General features: G+C 41.4%; 2 protein-coding genes across 2 annotated transcripts; one reads left to right on the top strand and one right to left on the bottom strand.

Annotated features, from left to right (window-relative positions):
• Positions 1-3170: 3170 nt before the first annotated feature.
• INSL6 (insulin like 6) lies at positions 3171-8737 on the bottom strand. The gene is made up of 3 exons (XM_062207056.1): positions 8455-8737; positions 5655-5668; positions 3171-3503 (listed from the first exon to the last, which is right to left on the bottom strand). The coding sequence occupies exons 1-3, from the start codon at positions 8735-8737 to the stop codon at positions 3171-3173; spliced, it is 630 nt and encodes a 209-aa protein (XP_062063040.1).
• Positions 8738-21078: 12341 nt separating this feature from the next.
• On the top strand, positions 21079-22158 carry LOC133771306 (prorelaxin-like). Its single transcript, XM_062207054.1, has 2 exons — positions 21079-21378; positions 21873-22158. Exons 1-2 carry the CDS (start codon positions 21165-21167, stop codon positions 22091-22093), a joined length of 435 nt encoding a protein of 144 aa, XP_062063038.1. The 5' UTR covers positions 21079-21164; the 3' UTR covers positions 22094-22158.
• Positions 22159-23720: the final 1562 nt, after the last annotated feature.

Raw genomic sequence — 23720 nt, 5'->3', positions numbered from 1 at the left:
ATGAAAATATGTTGAGGATCACTAGCAATCAGGGAAATGCGAATCAAAACCACAATGAGGTTTCACCTCACCACAGATAGAATGGCTCACACACAGAAATCTACCAACAATAGATGCTGGTGAGGATGTGGGGAAAAAGGGACACTAACCCACTGTTGGTGGGAATGCAAACTGGTTAAGCCACTATGGAAGTCAGTTTGGAGATTCCCCAGAAACCTGAATATAACCCTACCATACAACCCAGCCATCCCACTCCTTGGAATTTACCCAAAGGAAATTAATTTGGCAAATAAAAGAGCTGTCTGCACCTCAATGTTTATTGCAGCTCAATTCACAATAGCTAAGACCTGGAATCAACCTAAATGCCCATCAACAGCAGCCTGGATAAAGAAATTATGAGATATGTACTCTATAGAATACTATACAGCAGTCAAAAACAATGAAACCCGGTCATTTGCAACAAGAGGGAGGAATCTGGAAAACATCATGCTGAGTGAATTAAGCCAGTCTCAAAGGGACAGATATCATATGTTCTCCCTGATTGGTGACAACTAGCTGTGCACCTAAAAGGAAACCTGTTGAAGTGAAATGGACACTATGAAAAACAATGACTTGATCAGCTCTTGTCCTGACTGTTGAGAAACAACTTACTACTTTATTCCTTTTAGTACTTTTTTGTTCTACTTAATACCATTGGTTGAACTCTTTAATTAACATACAATTATTCTTAGGTATTTAAATTTATCTGAAAAGTGATCCCTGTTAAATATAAGAGTGGGAATAAGAGAGGGTGGAGATGTACAGTTTGGCACATGCTCAATTGGACTTACCCCTAATGGTAGAGTTAGAAATGTGCCAGGGGATTCCAATTCAATCCCATCAAGGTGGCATGTACCAATGCCATCTCACTCGTCAAAAGGATCAGTTTCAGTTCATAATTGGTCATAATGATAGGATTAAGAGTCAAAGGGATCACATACACAAGTCTAGTGTCTGCTAATACTAACTGATAGAATTAAAAAGGAGATAACGATCCAACATGGGAAGCAGGATACACAGCAGACTCATACAATGGCAGATGTCCTAAACAGCACTCTGGCCTCAGAATCAGACCTTAAAGCATTTGGATCTGGCTCAAGAGCCTATGAGAGTATTTCAGGCATGGAAAGCCAAGACACTGTGGAAAAAAAAAATGACCTAAATGAAAGATCTCTGTGAGTGAGATCCCAGTGGAAAGTATAGGCTATCAAAGAAGGAGGTACCTTTCTCTGAAAGGAGGAGAGAACTTCCATTTTGACTATGACCTTGTCTAAATAAGATCAATAAGATCGGAGTTGGAGAACTCAAGAGGCTTCCATAGCCTTGGAAGCTCATGACAAGAGCCTCAGATGATTACTGACATCATAAATAAGAGTCAATTGTTAAATCAACAACAGGTGTCACTGTGCACTTACTCCCCATGTAGGATCTCTGTCCTTAATGTGTTGTACTATGTGAATTAACGGCATAACTAGTACTCAAACAGTACTTTATACTTTGTGTTTCTGTGTGGGTGCAAACTGTTGAAATCTTTACTTAGTATATACTAAATTGATCTTCTGTATATAAAGATAATTGAAAATGAATCTTGATGTTATTGGGATGGGAGAGGGAGTGGGAGATGAGATGGTTGCAGGTAGAAGAGAGGTTATGGGGGGAAAAGCCACTATAATCCAAAAGTTGTACTTTGGAAATTTATATTTATTAAATATAAGTTAAAAAAATAAGTATATATTTGGGAGCAAAGCTACAAAAAGATTTCAAATGATGTTTACCTAGTAGTTAATGGGTAGAAAGTAAGAATTTCAATTTGCATTCTTTGGATTAAGTTTTGCTTTAATTTGTAGCATTAAAATTATTTCACATGTGGATATAAAGTATAAAAAAGATCACCAAACTATGAATGTTATATAGTGTTATAACATTTATTTTGAGTTGAGATATACAAGCACACATAAGACTTTAACAAAATTCATATACTGACTCTTTAACCAGGGCTTCTTGATCTTTATGCTACTCCAGAAAGACCTGGGAGGCCTGTTAAAAATGTAGATTGCTGGGGGGGCTGGCGCTGTGGCACAGCAGTTTAACGCCCTGGCCTGAAGCGCTAGCATCTCATATGGGCACTGGTTTGAGACCTGGCTGCTCCACTTCCAATCCAGCTCTCTGCTATGGCCTGGGAAAGCAGTAGAAGATGGCCCAAGTCCTTGGGCCCCTGCACCTGCATGGGAGACCCAGAAGAAACTCCTGGCTCCTGGCTTTGGATTGGCGCAGCTCCAGCCATTGCGGTCAATTGGGGAGTGAACCAGCGGATGGAAGACCTCTCTCTCTCTCTCTCTCTGCCTCTGTTCTCTCTGTAACTCTGACTTTCAAATAAATCTAAAAAAAATGTAGATTGCTGGGCCATCCCTAAAGTTTCTAATTCAGTTGCTCTGTGGATCTTAAAACTGTAGTTCCAAAAAGTTCCCAGGTGATGCTGATGCTGCTGGTTTGGTTAGGGAGAATGCTTGGAGAGAAGATGCTACAGATATCTGAATAACACTAAGAATCAGGTGATTCACATTGTTTCACTACTTTCAAAGCAAAGATAGGGTATCTTGGAGAGACTTTACAACTTAAAAGACATTCACTGAACTTTCTGTAAGATCTCATCAGAAACTGTATAGAGAATTTGACTAGCTACTAAAATAAAACTCAAAGAATTAAAAGTTATCTACTATTACAGTGCAAGAGCTCCAACAGAGTGGTATTTGGTTAGCTATTTTTGTTGGTAGAACAGATGTCTTAGCACACTAGAATGAGCATCTAGTCATGGGCATCAGTATGGGACAAATGGATGGAATACAGAAAATTCCATAATCCATTTAAATGCAGCTTAAGAGAGTTTCAACAGTAATGGCAAGAAATGAACAGGTAATTCTTAGATGCCTGAGTGAAGGATGCCATGTTTTACAAATATATGAAAAATAAGAGTCAACAAGGGAAACACTAGGATTCCTATTCTATCCTATTGTCTAATGTTTGCAAGGACATTCAGATATTGTTCACAGCATATCACCTAAAAGCACAATTACCAAATAGTGAAATAAATATGCTAGTATTTTATTAAATTAGTATAATTCCTATGATGGTTAGAATATTTCAGTCCCAAGTGCTGGCACTTTTAAATTTTTGAAATCAATATAGGGAAGACATGCAATGCCTAGTTCTTCTTTTGTACATCCTTTCAGACAGCACTTATCTGAGTATCCTCTGCGTCTTCTTTGGGGATGATTTCCCCAAAACAAAATGCTTAAGGTTTTAATTTTGTTTGTACCTTTCTTCTGAAGTTTTATACTCTTGTGAATATCTGGATTAATATCAGGAGAGGAAGAAAAAGCTTTTATTTCATGAGGAGGTGAGCTGGCCTTTTTGTATTGATACTCAGGCAGTGACTGCATCTCCAAACTGCGTATTGCTTCTTCCTGAGAGGCAGTAGTAGGTAAGACTGCTAAAAGATAAGAAAAACAATTCTACTTTACTAAAATCTTCTTTTAGATGAAAATATAATTAGTTAATTATTAAAAACAAGTAATCACATTTTAAACACAGAATCGAAAATATTGTTATTTCAAAGTAGTATATATTTTTCAAATAGTTGAAGCATTTTCCTTTTAAAGTCTATTACATCTTTATGTTAGCATTTTTCATTAAGATACTACTCATAGACTACAAAATTCAGCATTTTAAAGTATACAGTTCAATAGTTCTTAGTTATTTTACAAGGCTGTGTAGCCATCACCACTATCTAATTCTACATTTCTATTACCTCTCCCTGAAACCTCTGTCCATTAACAGTCACTCCCATTTTCCTCTTCCTCTAACAATTACTTAATCTACTTTCTGTTGATATGAATTTGACTATTCTGTATATTTCATATAAACTGAAATATATAATATGTGGTCTTTTGTGTCATCTTTTTCACTTACATTGTTTTCAACATTCATTCATGTAACCGTATTTTGTTCCTTATATGGTTGAATAATTTTCCATTGTACGGACATTCCACATTTTGTTTATCCATTCAGTAGTTAAAGGATATTTGGGTGGTTTCCAGTTTTCGGCTATTATGATGGCACTGCTATTAAAATACAATTTTGTAGATATGTGTGTGTGTATATATAAATATATATGGATTATACAAAATGTAAGGCTTTCTGAAATACCACTAACAGATGACAAAATGGGAGAACATATTTTCAATATTTAAAATGAACAGTTGATATTATATCTAGATATGAATAATTCTTACAAATGAACTTTTAAAAAAAGATTTATTTTTTATTTCTTTGAAATACAGAGAGAGGGAGAGGGATAAGGAGAGGAAGAGAGAGAGAGAGAGAGAGAGGTCTTCCATCACTGGTTCACTCCCCAAACGGATACAATGGCCACAACTGTGCTGATCCGAAGTCAGGAGCCAGGAGCTTCTTCCAGGTCTCCCATGTGGGTACAGGGCCTAAGAACCTGGGCCATTTTCTACTGCTTTCCCAGGCCATAGCAGAAGGCTGAACTGGAAGAGGAGCAGCTGGGACTTGAACAGGTGCCCATAAGGGATGCTGGCATTGATGCCTATATGGGAGGCTGGGGCTTTAACCTGCTGTGCCACTGTACCAGCCCCTCTTCCATCTTTCTATCTCTAGCTCTGCTTTTCAATTAAATAAAAATACATAGAGCATTTTTAAAAAACTTTTTAAAAATGCAGAATCTGAGGCCCCACCATAGGCATCATAAATCAGATTTTTTATGTTAACAGTATTTCCAAGTGATTCAAATAATTCAAATGCACATTAAAATGAAAGAATCACTGAACTAAAGCACAAATAGAAGACTTTGGGGACAGATTTCTTCCATTGCTGGAGAAGAACAAGGAGAGTTTATATGTAGGCATGTTTGATAGTAGAAAATGATCATGATTCAGTCTGATGGTTTCTCTCAAAAGTTTTCATTCCCTTAGCAGCAATAATTTTTAAGTTCCATTTATGCATTCACAAAGAAGTTTATGAGTACTCTGCACTATTTTAGTTTCTTTCAGTCAAATACATTAAAGTCTCTTTTAGGCATGATAGTGTACTCATTTCCTTAATTTCAGAAGTCTTGACTTTTGTCTAAATCAAACTAAAGTACTTTAAAATACATTAATTTCAATGACACTGTGCTATGGATATATTATGAATAAAGTACTCTTTTTTTTTAAAATGACAAACCAGGGGGCTGGTGTTGTACAGTGGGGTAAGCTGTTGCCTGCAATACCAGCATCCCATATGAGTGCCCATTTGAGTCCTGGATGTTCCACTTCCAATCCAGCTCCCTGCTAATGCACCTGGGAAAGCAGTAGAAGATGGCTAAATTACTTAGGACCCTGCCACCCATGTAGGAGATCTGGATGGAGTTCCAGGCTCCTGGCTTTGGCCTTGCCTCACCCTGGCTGCTGTGGCTATCTGGAGAGTGAATCTGCAGATAGAAGATCTCTCTGTCCCTCTCTCTGTAACTCTGCCTTTCAAACAAATAATAAATCATTGTAAAAATGGCAAACCATATTGGGATTGAAATGTGTTAAGTCACAAAATATGAAAACATAGTTGGAAGATACTGACATATTAAACAAGAGTATTTCTCCTAAAGGCTACTTGAAAGTATTAATTATAAATTCAACATATTTTAAGCATACACTACATGTTAGACCCTGTGTTAGGCATTTCAGATTAAAGTTGGCATGGGGACCAGTGCTGTGGCATAGTGGGTAAAGCTGCAGCCTGCAGTGCCGGCATCCCATATAGGTGCCAGTTTGATTCCCAGCTGCTCCATTTCCCATCCAGCTCTCTGCTATGGCCTGGGAAAGCAGTAGAAGATGGCCCAAGTCCTTGGGCCCCTACACCCATGTGGGAGACCTGGAAGAAGTTCCTGGCTCCTGGCTTCGGATTGGCGCAGCTCCGTCCTTTGTGGCCAATTGGGGAGTGAACCAGCAGATGGAAGACCTCTCTCTCTCTCTCCCTCCCTCCCTCCCTCCCTCCCTCCCTCCCTCTATCTATCTCTCTGCCTCTGCCTCTGCCTCTCCTCTCTCTGTGTAACTCTGAATTTCAAATAAATATTAAAAAAAAAATAAAGCTTGCATGAACTATTTTCTCGATGGAATGATGGAGGGTGCCAAAGACAAGAAAAAGAAGGTTCCTGCTCTGGAAGAAACCCTTAAGAAAAGGTGGAGGAATTTCACAGAACTGAAGATCAAACACCTGAAAGAGAAGTTTGCCCAAAACATGCTTCAAAAGGCAAGGAGGAAGCTTATCTATTAAAAAGCTAAACACCACCACAGGAATGCAGGAAGATCAACAGAAATACAATTCAAACAGCAAGGATAGCAAGAAAAGCTGGCAACTTCTCTAATCTGCAGAACCCAAATTTGCATTTGCCATCGGGATCAGAGGTATCAGAGGTCTGAGTCTCAGAGTTCGAAAAGTGTTACAACTCCTTCACTATTATCAGATCTTCAATAGAAACTGTTTTAAGTTCACAAGGCTTCAGTGAACATGCTGATGATTGTGGAACCATTTGTTGCATGAGTGTACCAGGATCTGAAGTCAGCAAATGACTAATTTACAAGTATAGTAATGTTAAAATTAGTAAGAAGCAAATTTCCTTGACACATAACACTGCCTGCTCCATCTCTTGGCAAATGTGGCATCACCTCCATGGAGGATCTGATTCATGAGATCTATACCATTGGAAAACACTCCAAAGAAACAACTTTAAAAAAAATTTACTTATTTGAAAGGCAAAGTTACAGAGAGAGAGAGAAGAAGAGACAGATATCTTCCATCCACCAGTTCACTCCCAAATGGCCGCAACAGCTGGAGCTGGGCGAATTTGAATCAGAAGCCAGGAGCTTCTTCCAGGTCTCCCATGTGAGTGCAGGGGCCCAAGCATTTGGGCCATCTTCTGCTGCTTTCCCAGATACATTAGCAGGAGCTGGATTGGAAGTGGTGCAGTTGGGACTTGAACCGATGCCTATATGGGATGCTGGCACTGTAGGCGATAGTTTTTTCTGCTACACTACAGCACCAGCAACACAAATAACGTTTTGTGACCCTTCAAATGATCTTGTCCATGAGGTGGGATGGAGAAAAAGGACATCATTTTCTCAGGGTGAGATGCTGGCAACAGGGAAGACAAGATCAATAGGCTCATGAGAAGGATGAATGATGGTGTTGATCATGGTACTTTTGTAATCTGGTCAGGTGATAAACAGTGACTGCTCTCAAACTGAAATGTGCTGTGGTACTGGTGCCTTTGTTATCCTGCATCTGTCTTCCCTTACCTATAGCAGCAAACTTCGGTTAGTAATTAAAAAAAAAAAATCAACAGCCTATCACACACAGAAACAAAAGCTCGCCGGTGACAGTACCCATAAAACAGTATGTTGTGCAGTGCTGGTTTTACAGGACCAAGACTTGCGTGGTCACACAGGACCTGCATTAGATTTTAATGCCCCATTGCCTAGTCTTGAAATTTTCAATAATTTTATCTATTGAACTTATAAGTGAAGTACAGGTACATAAACTTTTAAATGAAGACTGTCAGGAGAATAGACCATGCAGAGGAGATACTGATGAGAGAGGAAGCAAGCTTTCTATTTTACTATCTTTAAGTCCCTGATTTTTGAACTGGAGGTCTGTTTTTGCCTTGCATTGGATTGGGACAATTAGGTAGCCAGTCCTATTGACACTCAGATAACAATTTGCTATGAAAAAGATCAATGCTGGGCTGGCATTGCCATGCAGCAGGTTAAGCTGCGGTCTGCCATGTCCACATCCCATAGGAGTGCCACTTCAAGTCCCAGCTGTTCCACTTCCGATCCAGCTCCCTACTATTGTGCCCAAGAAAGCAGCAGAGGATGGTTCAAGAACTTGGGCCCCTGTTCCCTAATGGGAGACCCAAATGAAGATCCTGGCTCCTGGCTTTGGCCTGCACTGCCCTTGTGGCCATTTCTGGGAATGAACCACTGGATGGAAAATTTCTAACTCTGCCTTTAAAATAAATAAATCTTAAAAAAAAAAAAAATCATTGCTGACTTCGCAGGGACAATGACACCCAAGGTTGCTTTGAAGGACAAAAAGGGATTTGGCCGATGCCAAGCACAGTCCAGAAAGGTGATGCTAGGGAGGAACCGTACGCTTCATAAATGTGTAAACTTTAAATATACTGAATTCCTACAGACTAAGAAAAGAAACGCTTTATATAGGTTATGTACATTCTCAATACACTGGTTTTTAATGTTTTTTAACTCGACCTCTGTACCAAGCACAAATTGCATTTCTTATGGTAGAACAAACTTGGGGATCAGAAAGGTAGAGATAAACATGCCTTTGGTTTAGATTTACCTGGGTTTACGCCTCCCCCCCACGACGGAAGAGAGGCATGGGAGCTTTCAGACTGGGCAGGGACGAAGGCGTCCATGTTTCCCGATGCCTGGGAAATCTGCTCTGCCAAAGGGGTTTCCTCTTCGAAACGGAACTGGCTCCAGTTACCATGGCCACAGAGTTTGACTATTTCTTTCAGCAGATGCCGGCCGCACAGCTTCCTGGCTCTGCTTAAGTCCTGCGTCAGCTCATGGGAGAACCGAATCAGTAGGAGCCCAAGCCACAAACAGAAGAGCCGAGGCATCCCTGAGCCCAAGGCCAAGGGGGCCTGCACCCTGCAGCTACCGTTTGCCCGCCATGCCAGGCCGGGCACCCCACCTCGTCTGCGCCTGCGCAGGAGCTAGCCGCGCGCACGCGGCGGTCGGGTCTTCTGAGCGGGTGTGGACCTCGCGAGAACACATACGGGAGGCGCGAGGGCCGAGGGCGCGGTGGGGCCTAGTCTTCCCGCTTCATCTGAGCGGTCAGGTGGTGGGACGCAGCAAGCTCTGGCTCTTAAAATGAGAGCTCAAAATACCAGCATCCACCTGTTTGATTTTGTTTCTCTTGGCTTTCTCACGGGGATATTAAGGTGAAACGTGAGGTTGTCGGGATCATGATAACCGACAACCTGGCCCTGAGAGATGCTGCTCCCTCCACCTGGAAGGCATTTCCGGCCTTTTCCCGCGGTTGTTCCTGAGGCGTCACTCGGCGAAACCTGTCATCTCCTTCGTGGTGCTGAGGTAGTGTTTACATTTATTTAGGCGCTTGTTTGATGACGTCTTTCCCCAGATCCCCTAGTTTCCTGAAGGCGTAGTCTGTGTCTGTGCGTGCTTCCTCTTGTACGCCAGGCCCTGGCATGGAGCTGTCAATCACATGTGTGTCCAGATGCGAGTATCTTCGAGTGTGTTTCTGTGAGGTTTAAAGTCAGAATCAAAGAGTCTTTTGAAAATTCCCATCAGTTCTGGAGGGAGGAATAGTCCTTAGCCTCGATCTCCATAACAAAGAGGTAGGGGATGCTATTCTGAGGCACCTGGTATGGAAATCTTTTCTTCAGCTACAGGATTGTCAATTGCCGGGACTGCGAATAACAGCACGAAGTGCAAGTTTAGACATGATTTGGCTCAGGAGGGAAAGGACAGGGAAGCGAGGTGCGATTGCTTTTGGGTCGCTTTGTCATTTTATTGTAAAGTAAATTGTATTTTATTGTAAAATGTATTGGCACCGGAGGATACACTATCAGCCACGAGGGGGCAGTCGGGGGCCGTCCCAGGCATAGGAAACATGTGGCCGCAAAGCCCCGAAGAAGCCGGTTTGTCAGTAATCCTGCGGGTTTTACCGTCGCAGTCTTACGTTCGCCCTCTGTCTTTTCTGTCTTCTGCCTGTGTATCTTTTTCTCCGTTTTCCATTCTCCCAGCGATGATCTGTTTCCCAGTAACATTCATGAATGTTGTTAAATCAACTGGTAAACTGATTTTTTAAGGTTAAAAATAAGAAATTAACAGTCTCATTACCTTCTTTGAAAATCCACTAATATCCAAGCTATAGCGGGTGATGAGGCCTGAGGAAGGAAAATGCTCGTTATACCTAGAGGAAAATGAAAAAGAAAACACTGAAGTAGTATGCGTCAGAACTTCGGGAATTTGATTTAGATTCCCATTCTCTTTTCCCTCTCTACACCCTTGTCCTGGTTGTTTCCCCATGCCATTCATTAAAAATAGAGTACATTTTCCATAAATTTAAGCTGCTAAAATCAATCAAAGATACATTTTAATTTGAGTGACCTGAATCTGTGTATCATATGTTTTAAACGTGTTGGTAGAAAGAAACTAAAAACATTTTAGATGGTTGTGCTTAAGTTTACTGGCTAAACAAACTACACCATGTTAGATATTTAAGAGGTGTTTTCAAATACATGATTCTTAAAATTTATAGAAGGCATTGGACCTTCTGGTAAATGTTTTCTTAAGTTGTTATCTAGTGGTTGAAACGGTTTGCTAAGTATTCATGTGATATTGCACTTGTCAGCAAGCGATCTAGGACTTGCTCCCTCATTTCTCTATTCTAAGCCCAACTTGTTCTTTCATTTCTCTATTCTCTTCAAGGTAGGAAACTAATTCTATTATGAAGGAATTTAATCTTTAGACCTTATAAAAGAGATGGCTAACATTTTTCTGTAATAGCATAGCCAAAATAAGAACTTAAATAATAATCTCATAGCTAGATTCACTTCGCCATCAGCGAAGTATACAGTAAGTAGAAAAAACCTCCCTTTCAGACCAAAGGGAAAGAAAGTTTTAAAGTGAGAATATAATTTTCCTCATGGGCATTGTCTACCTTAGAAAAACTACTACAGAACATGCCTGTGACTATAGACTTGTAGTTCAGGCCACCGAAGATTAGAGATGGGACACGGGCACTCCCTTGACTTGCATCCTCTGGTCTGCTTTAACACAAACCAGGAGGAAAAGAAAGCTAGGCATCAGAAGCAATGGGTGGCAGGCCTATTAATGGCTGATCTGTACAGTGATCTGCCCTCAAGCAGACCCAACAGGCCAGTCCACTGCAGTGGCTTTCAATGTGGTAAGCCTGGGCTTCAGCAGAAGTCAGCTTGTGAAGTGCCCTGGCAGCTGTGCCAAGAGTTGGATCACTGGAAATGGACCTGCCCTGGAGTCGAAGGATGCCACAGGTCAGAGCCACAGATCTTATTGGCTCTAAGCTGAAAAGCCCTTCACTCAGCCCAACTTCCAAAGTGACCACTGCAGCTGAGGGGATGGTCAAGTAGGGTCAGCAACATTACAGGCAGAACTGTAAATTTCTTGTTAGAGATGCCACTTGCCTTTACCTGGCCAGCTCTCCTCCCAGGCCAGCCAAGTAATGAAAGTCAACAGAGTGCCTTCCCCTAGGAGGTTCACACCTCCCTTAGGATATACCCCATGTGAAGAGATAGATAGGTCTGGGCCTCTTAACTTATAAGGCCTAAAGCCCACCAGATTATTATCAAGCCCCTTCTATCAGGTTCTATTTGCCTCTCAATCAGAAAACTTAATTGTAGCTTAGACAGCACCTTTCTTAGCACATCTAATAATGACTCTGTCCTTTGTTCTAGGCCCTGTCTAGTGCACTTGGGCCTCATTCCTTTGTAATCATAACCTCTACTCTACCACCAATGGCTCTACTCCCAACCTGTGTGTACTGATGGTCCTCTTCCCCACTTAATGCTGTATAATTGTTCAAACCTGGTAAATGCCACCCTTAGGATCATTGGTTACTATCCTCACTCTGTCTTTTATGACCTTGTCTAAATATGATCAGAGTCGGCAAACTTGGAAGGCTTCCATAGCCTTGGCAACTCATGACGACAGCCTAGGATGGTTACTGGCGCCATAAACTAGAGTGTCAATTTGTTGGGTCAACAACAGGAGCCACTGTGCAGTTGCTCCTCATGCGGGATCTCTGTCCTTAATGTGCTGTACATTGTGATTTAATGCTATAACTAGTACTCAAACAGTATGTTTCACTTTGTGTTTCTATGTGGGTGCAAACTGTTGAAATCTTTATACTAAATTGATCTTCTGTATATAAAGAGAATTGAAAATGAATCTTGATGTGAATGGAACGGGAGAGGGAGCGGGAAAGGGGAGGGTTGCGGGTGGGAGGGAAGTTATGGGAGGGGGAAGCCATTGTAATCCATAAGCTGTACACTGGAAATTTATATTCATTAAATAAAAGTTAAAAAAAAATAGAGTACATTTTCTTTGAAGAGAGGAGAAAACTTCAACTCTGCTTATGGCCTTGTCTCGATACTGGTGGAGCTTGTGGACTCAGAAGGCTTCCATAGCCTAGGCAGGTCATGCCAAGAGACTCCAGTGATCACTGATGTCATACATAAGAGTGGTAATGTTAAATTAACATCAGAAGTCCCTGTGCATTAACTCCTCATGCAGGACCTCCATCCTCAACAAGCTATTTTATGAGAGTTAACAGTAAAACTTGTTCTCAAAGATTTATCTAATTTTAGTGTATTAAGTGGAGGATACTCTTAGTCTCATAAGTTTTTGTTACACCAACTGTCCAATTCCATTGCTTGTTTTCATAGGTGTTTCCTTAATTAATGATAAAACTTGTTCTCAAGGACTTACTTTCTTTTAATGTATTAAATGGAGGATATTCTTATGCGTCATAAATTTTAGTTATGTCTAAGTGCTCACAAAAGAGGGATCATTCTTGGGTGCTTCTTTAAAGCTAATTAAGTTTCTAAAAAAAAAGTGAAATTAACTTTGATATGTAATAACTGAATAGCCCGTTGAAGAACAGTTGTTTTTTTTCTTTTTTGTGCAAATTGTTGAACTCTTTACTTAGTATAGAGTTGGTCTTCCATGTATAAAGTTAATCAAAAATGGATCTTAGTGGAGAATGGGACTGGGAATGGGAGAGGGGGGAGGTGGAGTGGTGGGATTATGGGTGGGAGGGTGGGTATGCTGGGAAGAATCACTGTATTTCTAAAGTTGTATTTATGAAATGCGTGAAGTTTGTATTCCTTAAATAAAAATTTTCTTTGGAGAAAAAATAAAATAAAAATAACCAACAAAATCATATTGAGTTTATAATATTTTGGAGTCCTACAGTATCACAAAGAAAAACAGTACATATTTTACTTCTCAGTATATTTACTGTGAACACCATGCAGGAGTTTCTATCCATTTTGTTTGTTTTGATGTTCTCTTTGCCTTGAAAAATACCCAACACATAATAGGTTCTCAGCAATTTAATGTTAGTAGTTATAGTTAACAACATTAACAACAAATAAGTGAAATGTTAATGATAATTATAAAGTACTTGATGAATAAACAAATAACTGAGTAAGCTCCCAGAAAAATTTTATACACTCTTTTATACTTTTGTCATAATTATAGTTCTTTATTCATTATTATCAATTTTTAAAAATGATGTAGGGACTGATGCCGTGGCTCACTTGGTTAATCCTCTGCCTGCAATGCCAGCTTCCCATATGGGCACTGGGTCCTAGTCCCAGTTGCTCCTCTTCCAGTCCAGCTCTCTGCTGTGGCCCGGGAGGGCAGTGGAGGATGGCCCCTGTACCTGCATGGGAGACCAGGAGAAAGCACCTGGCTTCTGGCTTCGGACTGGTGCAGCGCCGGCCGTAATGGCTACTGGGGAAGTGAACCAACGGAAGGAAGACCTTTCTCTCTCTCCCTCTCGCTGTTTATAATCTCTCTCTGTCTGTTTCTCTCTCACTGTCTAACTCTGTCTGTCAAAAAAAAAAAAAAAAAAAAGGCAAGAGCCTGTGTCTGGAGCCCAAACCTACCGAGCTTTTAACCTATTTTATATGGCTGTAATAAGTCCAAAAAAATCACAGAAACAAAAGAATCTAGTTTGATAACAATGGTGGAATATCCTAATATCAAAACAGATCTTTTAAGATGAAAACCCTAATTAGAGGAAACAATAATTTGGACTACAAACAAACACAAAAACCTAATTGCATAAAAATGGATTTAAAAATTTACTCTGCTGGTAGTAAACAGACTTAGGCACAGAGAGTTAAGCTACCACGGGCATCCCAGATCAGAGTGTTTGTTTGAGTCCTGACTACTCTGTTTCCTATCCAACTCCCTGCTAATGTACCAGAGAAAGGCAGTGGAAGATGGTCCAAGTACTTGGGCCCCTGCCACCCATGTGGGAAACCAAGATGAAGTTCTTGGCTCCTTGCTTTGGCCTGACTCAGATGTGGCTTGTGTTGGATATTTGGGGAGTGAACCAACAGACTCTTTCTGTGTGGCGTGTCCTTTTCTCTTTGTGTCTCTTTGCCTTTCAAATAAATAAGTTAAATAAATCTTAGAAAGAGAGATTTAGAGGTTGTGCCCAGCTGCAATGCCAGGAAGCTGTGCATACTTAGGGAAATCATAAGAACCTGTAGCAAAGGTTAAAGGTAGATAATTAATAACAGTACCTTCCAACAAAACTGTTAAAGGATTAAACAAAATAATACATGAAAAATGTACCATCCAGTGTCAGTCATATTAACTGTTACAATTATCAGCTACTCTGTTTTGTTAGAGTGTGAGAATCAGATCAATGAATAGAAAGAAATATATTTTTATATTTAAAATAGATATTATAATCTTTTATATCTGTATAACTTTCTGTGTTAATAGGCAGAAGCTTGAGAAAGTACTTTAAAGTCCTCTTTAATCTTTTTATTTCTATTACATAAAGAACAGTACGCAGTCAGTATAGTCATGGTTTAGTCCTGAAAGGAGAGATTTGTCATGAATTTAATTGCAAAATAAGTCTTTGATGTTTAAGAGATATAAATTAAATAAGTAAAATATGCCAAAGTGTAAAAGCTTAGATGTCTTATTCCAGTTATTGAAAGCATAACTGTATAAAACTTACTGGTTAGATATTGAAATGAACTGTACAGTATTTAAGTAAAATAGTTTATGAGAAGGAAGACTGTGATGGATTGCAGTGGTCTTTGAAGGTTTAATTCAGGTGATAAGATTTAACTGAGCTTTGATAGGTAGGCATGGAGAGCCAGGGCTCTCATTTTGGAAGAAGCAGAGACATGGAAGCAAATAAGCAAGACATATTCTAGAGAAAACAACTTATATAACAGCTATATTAGGGATTAGTGAAAAGTGAAGTATGGTTACAGGATAAACAGGGTTTTAAAACTCAGAGCAAGGCATTTGAACTTTATTTTATTTATCCCATGGAAGTAACAACTTATACTTTGTGAATAAAGTATGGACAAGGTGAAATTGAAGCTTAAGTTTACTAACTTGACTCCAGTGTATACTGAAGAGAAGGATTGAAAGTTGAAAAACCAGAAGTCCACATCATTGATCCAGGAGTTGGTGAGAGCCAGTGTTATGATGAAAGGGTGAGAATAAACAAAAAGAAACACATAAAAATAATCTGTAAAGAAAACATCATGAGATTTGGTGAGTCATTGGCTGTAAACCAGAGGTGGAGGACAGGGAAGAACTTAAAAATAGACTAGAGTGTTAGATTGTATAAGAATGAAAATGCTGTTGATTTTGAGGGAGATCATGAGGAGAATTTGATGCCAGGATAAAATTTTAACGTGATAAATTTCAGATGACTATAAAATATTCTGAAAGAACTACCTAGTAAAGCAAATGGAAATATATAGCTGGCAGCATGCTGAGATATCAGGCCTGGAGATTGGGACTTGGAAGTTAGTAGGAAAGAATTGTGAGTTAAAGCTATGAAAATCAATCTCTGACCAATGAACAGGGCATATAGTTTAAGACAGAAGGAAGTGTGAATTCATTTGGAAAGAAATGATGGTCCCAGATGCCATGCTGTCCACTTACAGAGGCATGAGACTAAGGAGCCCGCTTTCTACTAAAGCAGCCAGACAGCCTGTCCAGAATCTCTCCATAGGCTAAGCAGTGAAGGGCTATCCCCATACGAGGCCATTCTGCAAAAACTAGAAGAAGTCATTACTTCTTCAAATTTGCAGATATCAATGCACTGTCATAAGGATTATGTATGGTCAGAGAGAAAGGTCTTCTATCTGCTGCTTCACTCCCCAAATGGCCACAACAGCTGGAGCTGGGCCAATCTGAAGCTGGGAGCCAGGAGCTTTTTTCAGGCCTCCTGACCCAAGCACTTGGGCCATCTTCTACCACTTTCCCTGGCCATAGCAGAGAGCTGGATCAGAAGAGGAGCAGCAGAGGAGAACTGGTGCCCTTATGGGATGCCAACCCCTTGGGCAGAGGCTTAGCTTACTACATCACAGCACTGGCCCCGAATGTAGGTCATTTTCAATTACCCAGTCAAAGGAGCAAAATGAGAGTGATAGAAAAAAAAAACCTCTGAGAATTATGGAACAATATCAAGCCAACCAATATAAAAATTATGGGAGAAGCAGAAGAATCAGAGAAAAAGAAAGGGGCAAAAAGCTTATTTAAAGTCATAATGGGGGCCAGCACAATGGTGTAGTGGATAAAGCCACTGCCTGCAGTGCCAGTATCCCATATAGGCGCTGTTTCAGGTCCTGGCTGCTCCACTTTTGATCCAGCTCTCTGCTATGGCCTGGGAAAGCAGTAGAAGATGGCCCAAGTCCTTGGGCCTCTGCACCTGCGTGGGAGACCCGGAAGAAGCTCCTGGCTCCTGGCTCCTGGCTTCAGATTGGCACAGCTCCGGCTGTTGTGGCCATCTGGGGAGTGAACCAGTGGATGGAAGACCTCTCTCTCTCTGCCTCTCCTCTCTCTCTCTCTCTCTGCCTCTGCCTCTCTGTAACTCTGCCTTTCAAGCAATAAATCTTTTTTTTTAAAGACATAATGACAGAGGAGTAAGCATTTGGCTTATCAGTTAAGACACCACTTGGGATGCTATATCCCATATTGGAGTGCCTTTGTTCAAGCTGGATTGAGTTCTTGGGTCCTGGCTTCAGCCTGGCCCAGCTCTGGTCATTGAACCAGAAGATGGTAGTTCCATCTCTCTTTCTTTGCCTGTCTCTCCTCTCTCAGCTCTTTCTGGAGCTCAAATAAATTAAATAAATAAAATTAAAGACATAACGATGTGAAACTTCCCAATTCTGTGGAAAGATATAAACATGCAGCTATAGGAAATTCAAAGGTCTCCAGTTAGATTTAATCTGAACAAAGCTACATGAAGACATAATCAAAATGTCAAAAATCAAAGAAAAAGAGAATATTCTAAATCAGTATGAGAAATGAGACCTGTCATACACAAGGGAACAACAATATGGCCTCAGGATTTTTTTTAGCAGAAACATTTCACGCCAAGAGAGGGGGCAATGATATATTCAAAACACTGAGGAGCAGGAGTTGGGGAGTCTGCCAACCAAGAATACTTTGCCTGGAAAAGTTGCTCTTCAGAAAATAAGAGCAGATAAGATTTTTTAGACCAACAGGAGCTAAGGGAATTTGTCACCACTAAACTAGCCTAACAACAAATACTAAAAAAGTTGTCCAGCCTGAAAGAAAAGGACACTAAATTGCAGCAAAAACATGAAGAATAAAACTCACTGATAAAAGAAAGTACATACTCAAACTTAGAATACTCCAGTATGTAATGATATTGTGTCAATCACTTATATATTTCGCTTAGAGGTTAAAAACAAAACTATTAACATAGTTATTTTTTTTTATTTGAAAGGCAGAGTTACAGAGAGAGAGAGAGAGAGTATGTTAGAAAAGGAGAAAGAGATCTCACATCTGTTGGTTCAAATGGCTGCAATGTATAGGGCTGAATAGGCTGAAACCAGGAGCCTAGGATTCTTTTTTTTTTTTTTTTTTTTTTTGACAGGCAGGGTGGACAGTGAGAGAGAGACAGAGAGAAAGATCTTCCTTTGCCATTGGTTCACCCCCCAGTGGCCACTGCGGCCAGTGCACTGCAGCCAGCGCACCGCGCTGATCCGAAGCCTGGAGCCAGATGCTTCTCCTGGTCTCCCATGCGGGTGCAGGGCCCAAGGACTTGGGCCATCCTCCACTGCACTCCCGGGCCATAGCAGAGAGCTGGCCTGAAAGAGGGGCAACTGGGACAGAATCCGGTGCCCCAACTGGGACTAGAACCCGGTATGCCAGTGCCGCAGGTGGAGGATTAGCCTATTGAGCCACGGCGCCGGCCAGCAGCCTAGAATTCTATCTGGGTCTTCCACATTGGTGACAGGGACCCAGGCACTTGGATCATCTCCTGCTGCCTACCAAAGCAAATTAGTAGGAAGCTGGATTGGAAGTGAAGCAGCTGAGATGCAAACTAGCACCCATATGCAATACCAGCATTGTAGGCAGTGGCTTAACCCACTGTGCCACAACTGGCCCCTAAAATAATTATTTTCCTAAGGGATACACAGTAGATAGTCATTTAAATTACGACATTAAAAAATGTGTGTATGATAAAAGTATAGTTTTTGTGTGTGATTAAAGTTAAGTTGTTATCAACTTGAAACTGCCAACCATAAGATGTTTTATATAAGTCTTATGTAAATACAAGGCAAAACCCCATAATAGATAAAAGATAAAAACCACTAGAGTAAATCATCTACAGTAAATAAGAGAGCAAAAAAGGAACAAAAGTTCTACAAAATAGCCAAAAAAAAAAAAAAAAAAAACCAGAGGCAGGTTTTGTGACACACCAGCTTAAGCCACTACTTGTGATGACCAAATCTTATATTATAATGCCTGAGAGCAAGACTTGTGTCTACCTCTGCTTTTGTTCAAGCTTTCCACTAATGTTCATGGAAGACAACAGGTGATGGCTCCACTTCCAATCCAGCTCCCTACTGATGGCCCAGGTGTCTGGCCAGTATAAAGCTCCTGGCTTCTGGCTTTGGCCTGGCCCTACCCTGGCCTTTGAGCCATCTGGGGCATGAACCAGTAGATGGAATCGCTCTATCTGTGTCTCTTCCTCTATCTGTAACTCTGACTTTCTTTTTTTTTTTTTTTTTTGACAGGCAGAGTGGACAGGGAGAGAGAGAGAGACAGAGAGAAAGGTCTTCCTTTTGCCGTTGGTTCACCCTCCAATGGCCGCCGCGGTAGCGCGCTGCGGCCGGCGCACTGCGCTGATCCGATGGCAGGAGCCAGGTGCTTCTCCTGGTCTCCCATGGGGTGCAGGGCCCAAGGACTTGGGCCATCCTCCACTGCACTCCCTGGCCACAGCAGAGAGCTGGCCTGGAAGAGGGGCAACCGGGACAGGATCGGTGCCCCGACCGGGACTAGAACCCGGTGTGCCGGCGCCGCAAGGCAGAGGATTAGCCTAGTGAGCCGCGGCGCCGGCCATGTAACTCTGACTTTCAAATGAATACATGGATGTTGAAAGAGAGAGAGAGAGAGAAAGAGAGAGGAAGGGATATATTACCAGGATATATGATATGGAGCAGAAGTTGCTCTCACTGGGCATATTAAAAATAAATTAGAATTGAAACGATAGAAATTACAATTGATAGCACAGAAATATAAAGGATTACAAGTGACTTTATGAACAACTATACACAAATTGGATAATCTAGAAAAAAAAGAATGAATTTATAGAGAAACATGCAGCCTGTCACCAACCACCCACATGCCTGTCCAGAGCTGTGCCTGATGAGAATTAAAGATTGTGGATGAAAATGGACATGAATTACAACCATAAGGGCCATATTCATTTTTTGATGCAACAGGAGCTGATGCTGTACACATGGATAATGATCAAACTGTTGAAGAAGTTCAAGTAACTGTTTTTTGTTTCAGATGTTGTGGATTCAGACATAACTGTGCCTAACTTTATTTCTGATGACCCAGACTCAGTTGTAATACAAGGTGTTATTGAGAATATTATTATAGGAATGCCACGCCCACAGCTGTGATACCCACGTGGCAAAATGTTGCTGCGTCGGAGGTCTAAGGCTGCAGGGTTTTGGGGTGAGCGCTCTGTGGAGTTTAGCCTCAGGCGATTCCTGTGCAGTCCACGGTTGTAATGACCCCCGACTCACCTTAGGGAAGCCGAAGACTGTCCTTGTTAATTTTTGGGGACACCGTGTCTCTAATCTGTTGATGATCTCATTATGCATTATCTACCAGCTGTGTTTACACTTTACTGCTTACCCTCATAATTCTCAGAAACTAAAAAATCAAGAAAAAGAAGTTTCCCGTAAGCCAGGAATGCAAGTCAAAACATATCATTAGGTTCCCATTGTAGTAACAGAAAAATGTTAAGGTTACTCAGAGGTTATCTCCAGGTACCTAGAGGGCAAGCAAAACCTTGGACAGTTATTCCCCTAAACAGTTCAAAAAACGAAAACTAAGCCAAAGGTCAATTCTCATCCTCAGTAAACGAAACTAAGCCAAAGGTCAATTCTCATCCTCCGTAAATTGTCTAAAAACAATGTCCCCACTATGTTCCTCATAAAACCACTCATATGACATCATTGTTTTAACTCATTTTGTCAACCTTTGTGATAAAAGTTTTACATTTGCCTGCAGCATTGTTCTTTACTATATAAACCCAAGCCTTACTACAATAAATCGCAGCAGTAACATACGCATAACGTGTGTGTCTGTCTGTCATTTCCCCGCCGATTTCTGACTCTCCTGGCTCTTCATCCCCTCGTTCTCCCTCGGTCTGAGACTCCGCGAGAGCCGGTCTGCGGCAAGTGTGAGGAGAGAGGAAAATGCAAGTGCTTGTAGCAAAACTTAACAGATAAACTGGTGGTGAGTTTAGAACTCAGATTTCTCTCTTTTGTTGTTGTTCAACTACCTGTATTTCCTCCAAAGTCAACCCCGTGCTTTTCAGATTTTAAAACAAACACCAAAACAGTCACAAGTATTTCAGTAAGCAAAAAAACCATGGCATAGAAGGAAAGAAATGGGAAGGCAAGAAGGCAACTCCATGTTAAAACAGACAAAGAGCACTTCAGTGGGAGGCTTGGAGGGACATGGATGTAGGAGAGAAGGAAAGAGGAAGAGCTGAGGAAGAAATTCTGTGAGGGGGTGGGGCCAGGGGTGGGGGAAAGGGTGGGGCTGGGGCAGTGACTCAAGAGCTCAGTGATAGCCCAAGGGATATAAACACCTGGCTGAGCCAGGCAGAGAAAGCAGCCTGAAGCTCTGGGCAGGCACAGACCCAGGTCAGTAGGCAGCAGCAGAGGCAGTCCCAGAGAAAGCTGACAAGTTCAGAGCAGGAGAGTCCCGCCCAGCATGTCGCGCCTGTTTTTGCCTTACCTGCTAGGAGTCTGGCTGCTGCTGAGCCAGTTCCCCGGAGAGACCACTGCTAGCTCACTGAAGAGCTCTTCTCGAAGAATCTTATGCAAGAGCAAAGTTGTCGATGTCATTGATAAGACTTGTGGGAAAGTCAGGAGGAGGAATGCAGACTTCCAGGAGGAGTTCGCACTGCCATATGGGCCACAGTCAGGTGAGAGCTCCTCCTCCTCCACCCCAGGTGGTTTGTGCTTCCCATTGGTTGCGCTCCAGCTGTCCACCATTTATTTGCCTAGTCGGCCCCCAGGACGCCCCCCAGCCCTCATTGCTACAGGTGCTCAGACCCCGCTCCTCCGTGCAGAGTTTGAGTTTTTCCTTCGTGACTTGCTTTGGTTGAAAGGGTCCTGCTGGGAATCTCATGAGAGGGAGGGAAAGTTGCGGGAATAGCCCAGGGCCTCTCTCAAGCGGCACCTGGTGCCCTTCCCACTTGTCAGTCAGAGCCATCAGGTGGGTGGCACGGGGAAGCCTGCGAGGAGGGGAGACTGCCCAGAAGAACCTGGGGAGGCCGGGGCGCACTGCAGCCCTGCCTGATGTCTCATTGTATTGAGGCAAAACTTTGCGTTTTCAGCAGGAAAACTAATATGACTGCCCGACTTTCCTTGACACGAGTGTTTTTTCACGCTCCTCCTCCACTGCTTTACCTAACAGCATTGCTGCGAACCTCTGCCCACAAAGATGCAGAAGCCTTGTATGCCTTGTCGGATTTCATTCCCAACTTGCCCCAGGACCTGAAGGCAACGCTTTCTGACAAGCAGTCATTAGTGAGGACTCTACAGCATCCCAAACGCCGGGCATTCTTTCTGGGAGCCATCAGTATAGTTTGCTGTCTATTTAACTGTGTTGGGAAAGCTAAGAAAATTTTCTGTTAATGATAACAGTAATCGTTGACTCCATGTATAATCTTCCTTTGTAATCTGGATGATATCTTTACTGATGCCCAACTGACTCACCACATTGATTATTAAAAATGTTTAAGATCATCCTAGGTGGTTGCATTATCATTTTTTTTCTGAGAGAATCAGTCTGACCAGGACAGTGATTATTTCTACTGTATTTTAGCCCAACTTAGCATATATATATTATATAGTCCTATTCATTGATAAAATGACATTTATTGACATTTATTGATAAAATGACATCAATTGATTTTAATCCTATTCACTTTAAAAGGATTTTTTGGCATATATCACATTAGCAGTTCTACATCATCGAATACTAGGTTCAAAAAAGATAACAAATTTGTTGACGGATGTTGTAATTTAGACCACAACTAAAGCCACAGCTTGTAATTATTTTTTTAGTCTAAGTGAACATGCTTTGTCTCATTGGCATGTTTTTTTGCAAACAGATTAGAAAATGAACTCAAATGTTTTTCACATTTACTGGTTTTATGCTTCTAAGACACTCAAGAATGTATTTCAATGAGAATGAGGAATCTAAGGATATGGTTTCTGTGTATAAAAAAGCATGAATTTAAGGCTAAAGCTTCCTATCCAACTCTCTACTAATGCACCTGGGAAAGCAGCAGAGGATGGCCCAAGTAACTGGGACGCTGCACCCATGTAGAGACCAGAAGTTCCTGGCTCCTAGCTTCAGATGAGCTCAGCTCTGGCTGTTGTGGCCATTTGGGGAATGAACCAGTGGGTTGAAGATTTCTTTCTCTCCCTGTCTCTACTTCTCTCTCTGTAACTCTGACTTTCAAATAAATAATTATTTGCAAACTATGCAACAGGTAAAGGGTTGATAACCAGAATCTACAAAGCAATCAAGAAACTCCACAACATCAAAACAAACAACCTACTCAAGAGATGGGCCAAGGACCTCAATAGACATTTTTCAAAAGAGGCAATCCAAATGGCCAACAGACACATGAAAAAATGTTCAAGATCACTAGCAATCAGGGAAATGCAAATCAAAACCACAATGAGGTTTCACCTCACCCCGGTTAGAATGGCTCACATTCAGAAATCTACCAACAGTAGATGCTGGAGAGGATGTGGGGAAAAAGGGACACTAACCCACTGTTGGTGGGAATGCAAACTGGTTAAGCCACTATGGAAGTCAGTCTGGAGATTCCTCAGAAACCTGAATATAACCCTACCATTCAACCCAGCCATCCCACTCCTTGGAATTTACCCAAAGGAAATTAAATTGGCAAACAAAAAAGCTGTATGCACCTTAATGTTTATTGCAGCTCAATTCACAATAACTAAGACCTGGAAGCAACCCAGATGCCCATCAACAGTAGACTGGATAAAGAAATTATGGGACATCACTCTATAGAATTCTATACAGCAGTCAAAAACAATGAAACCCGGTCATTTGCAACAAGATGGAGGAATCTGGAAAACATTATGCTGAGTGAAATAAGCCAGTCCCAAAGGGACAAATATCATCTGTTCTCCCTGATCAGCAACAACTGAGCACCAAAGGGGAAACCTATTGAAGTGAATTGGACACTATGAGAAACAGTGACTTGATCAGATCTTGTCCTGA

The sequence above is a fragment of the Lepus europaeus genome, chromosome 12 (assembly GCF_033115175.1).
Source record: "Lepus europaeus isolate LE1 chromosome 12, mLepTim1.pri, whole genome shotgun sequence".
In the NCBI taxonomy this organism is placed as follows: domain Eukaryota; kingdom Metazoa; phylum Chordata; class Mammalia; order Lagomorpha; family Leporidae; genus Lepus; species Lepus europaeus.
Note: the sequence above shows the minus strand (reverse complement) of the source record. Positions and strands in the feature narration are given on the sequence as shown.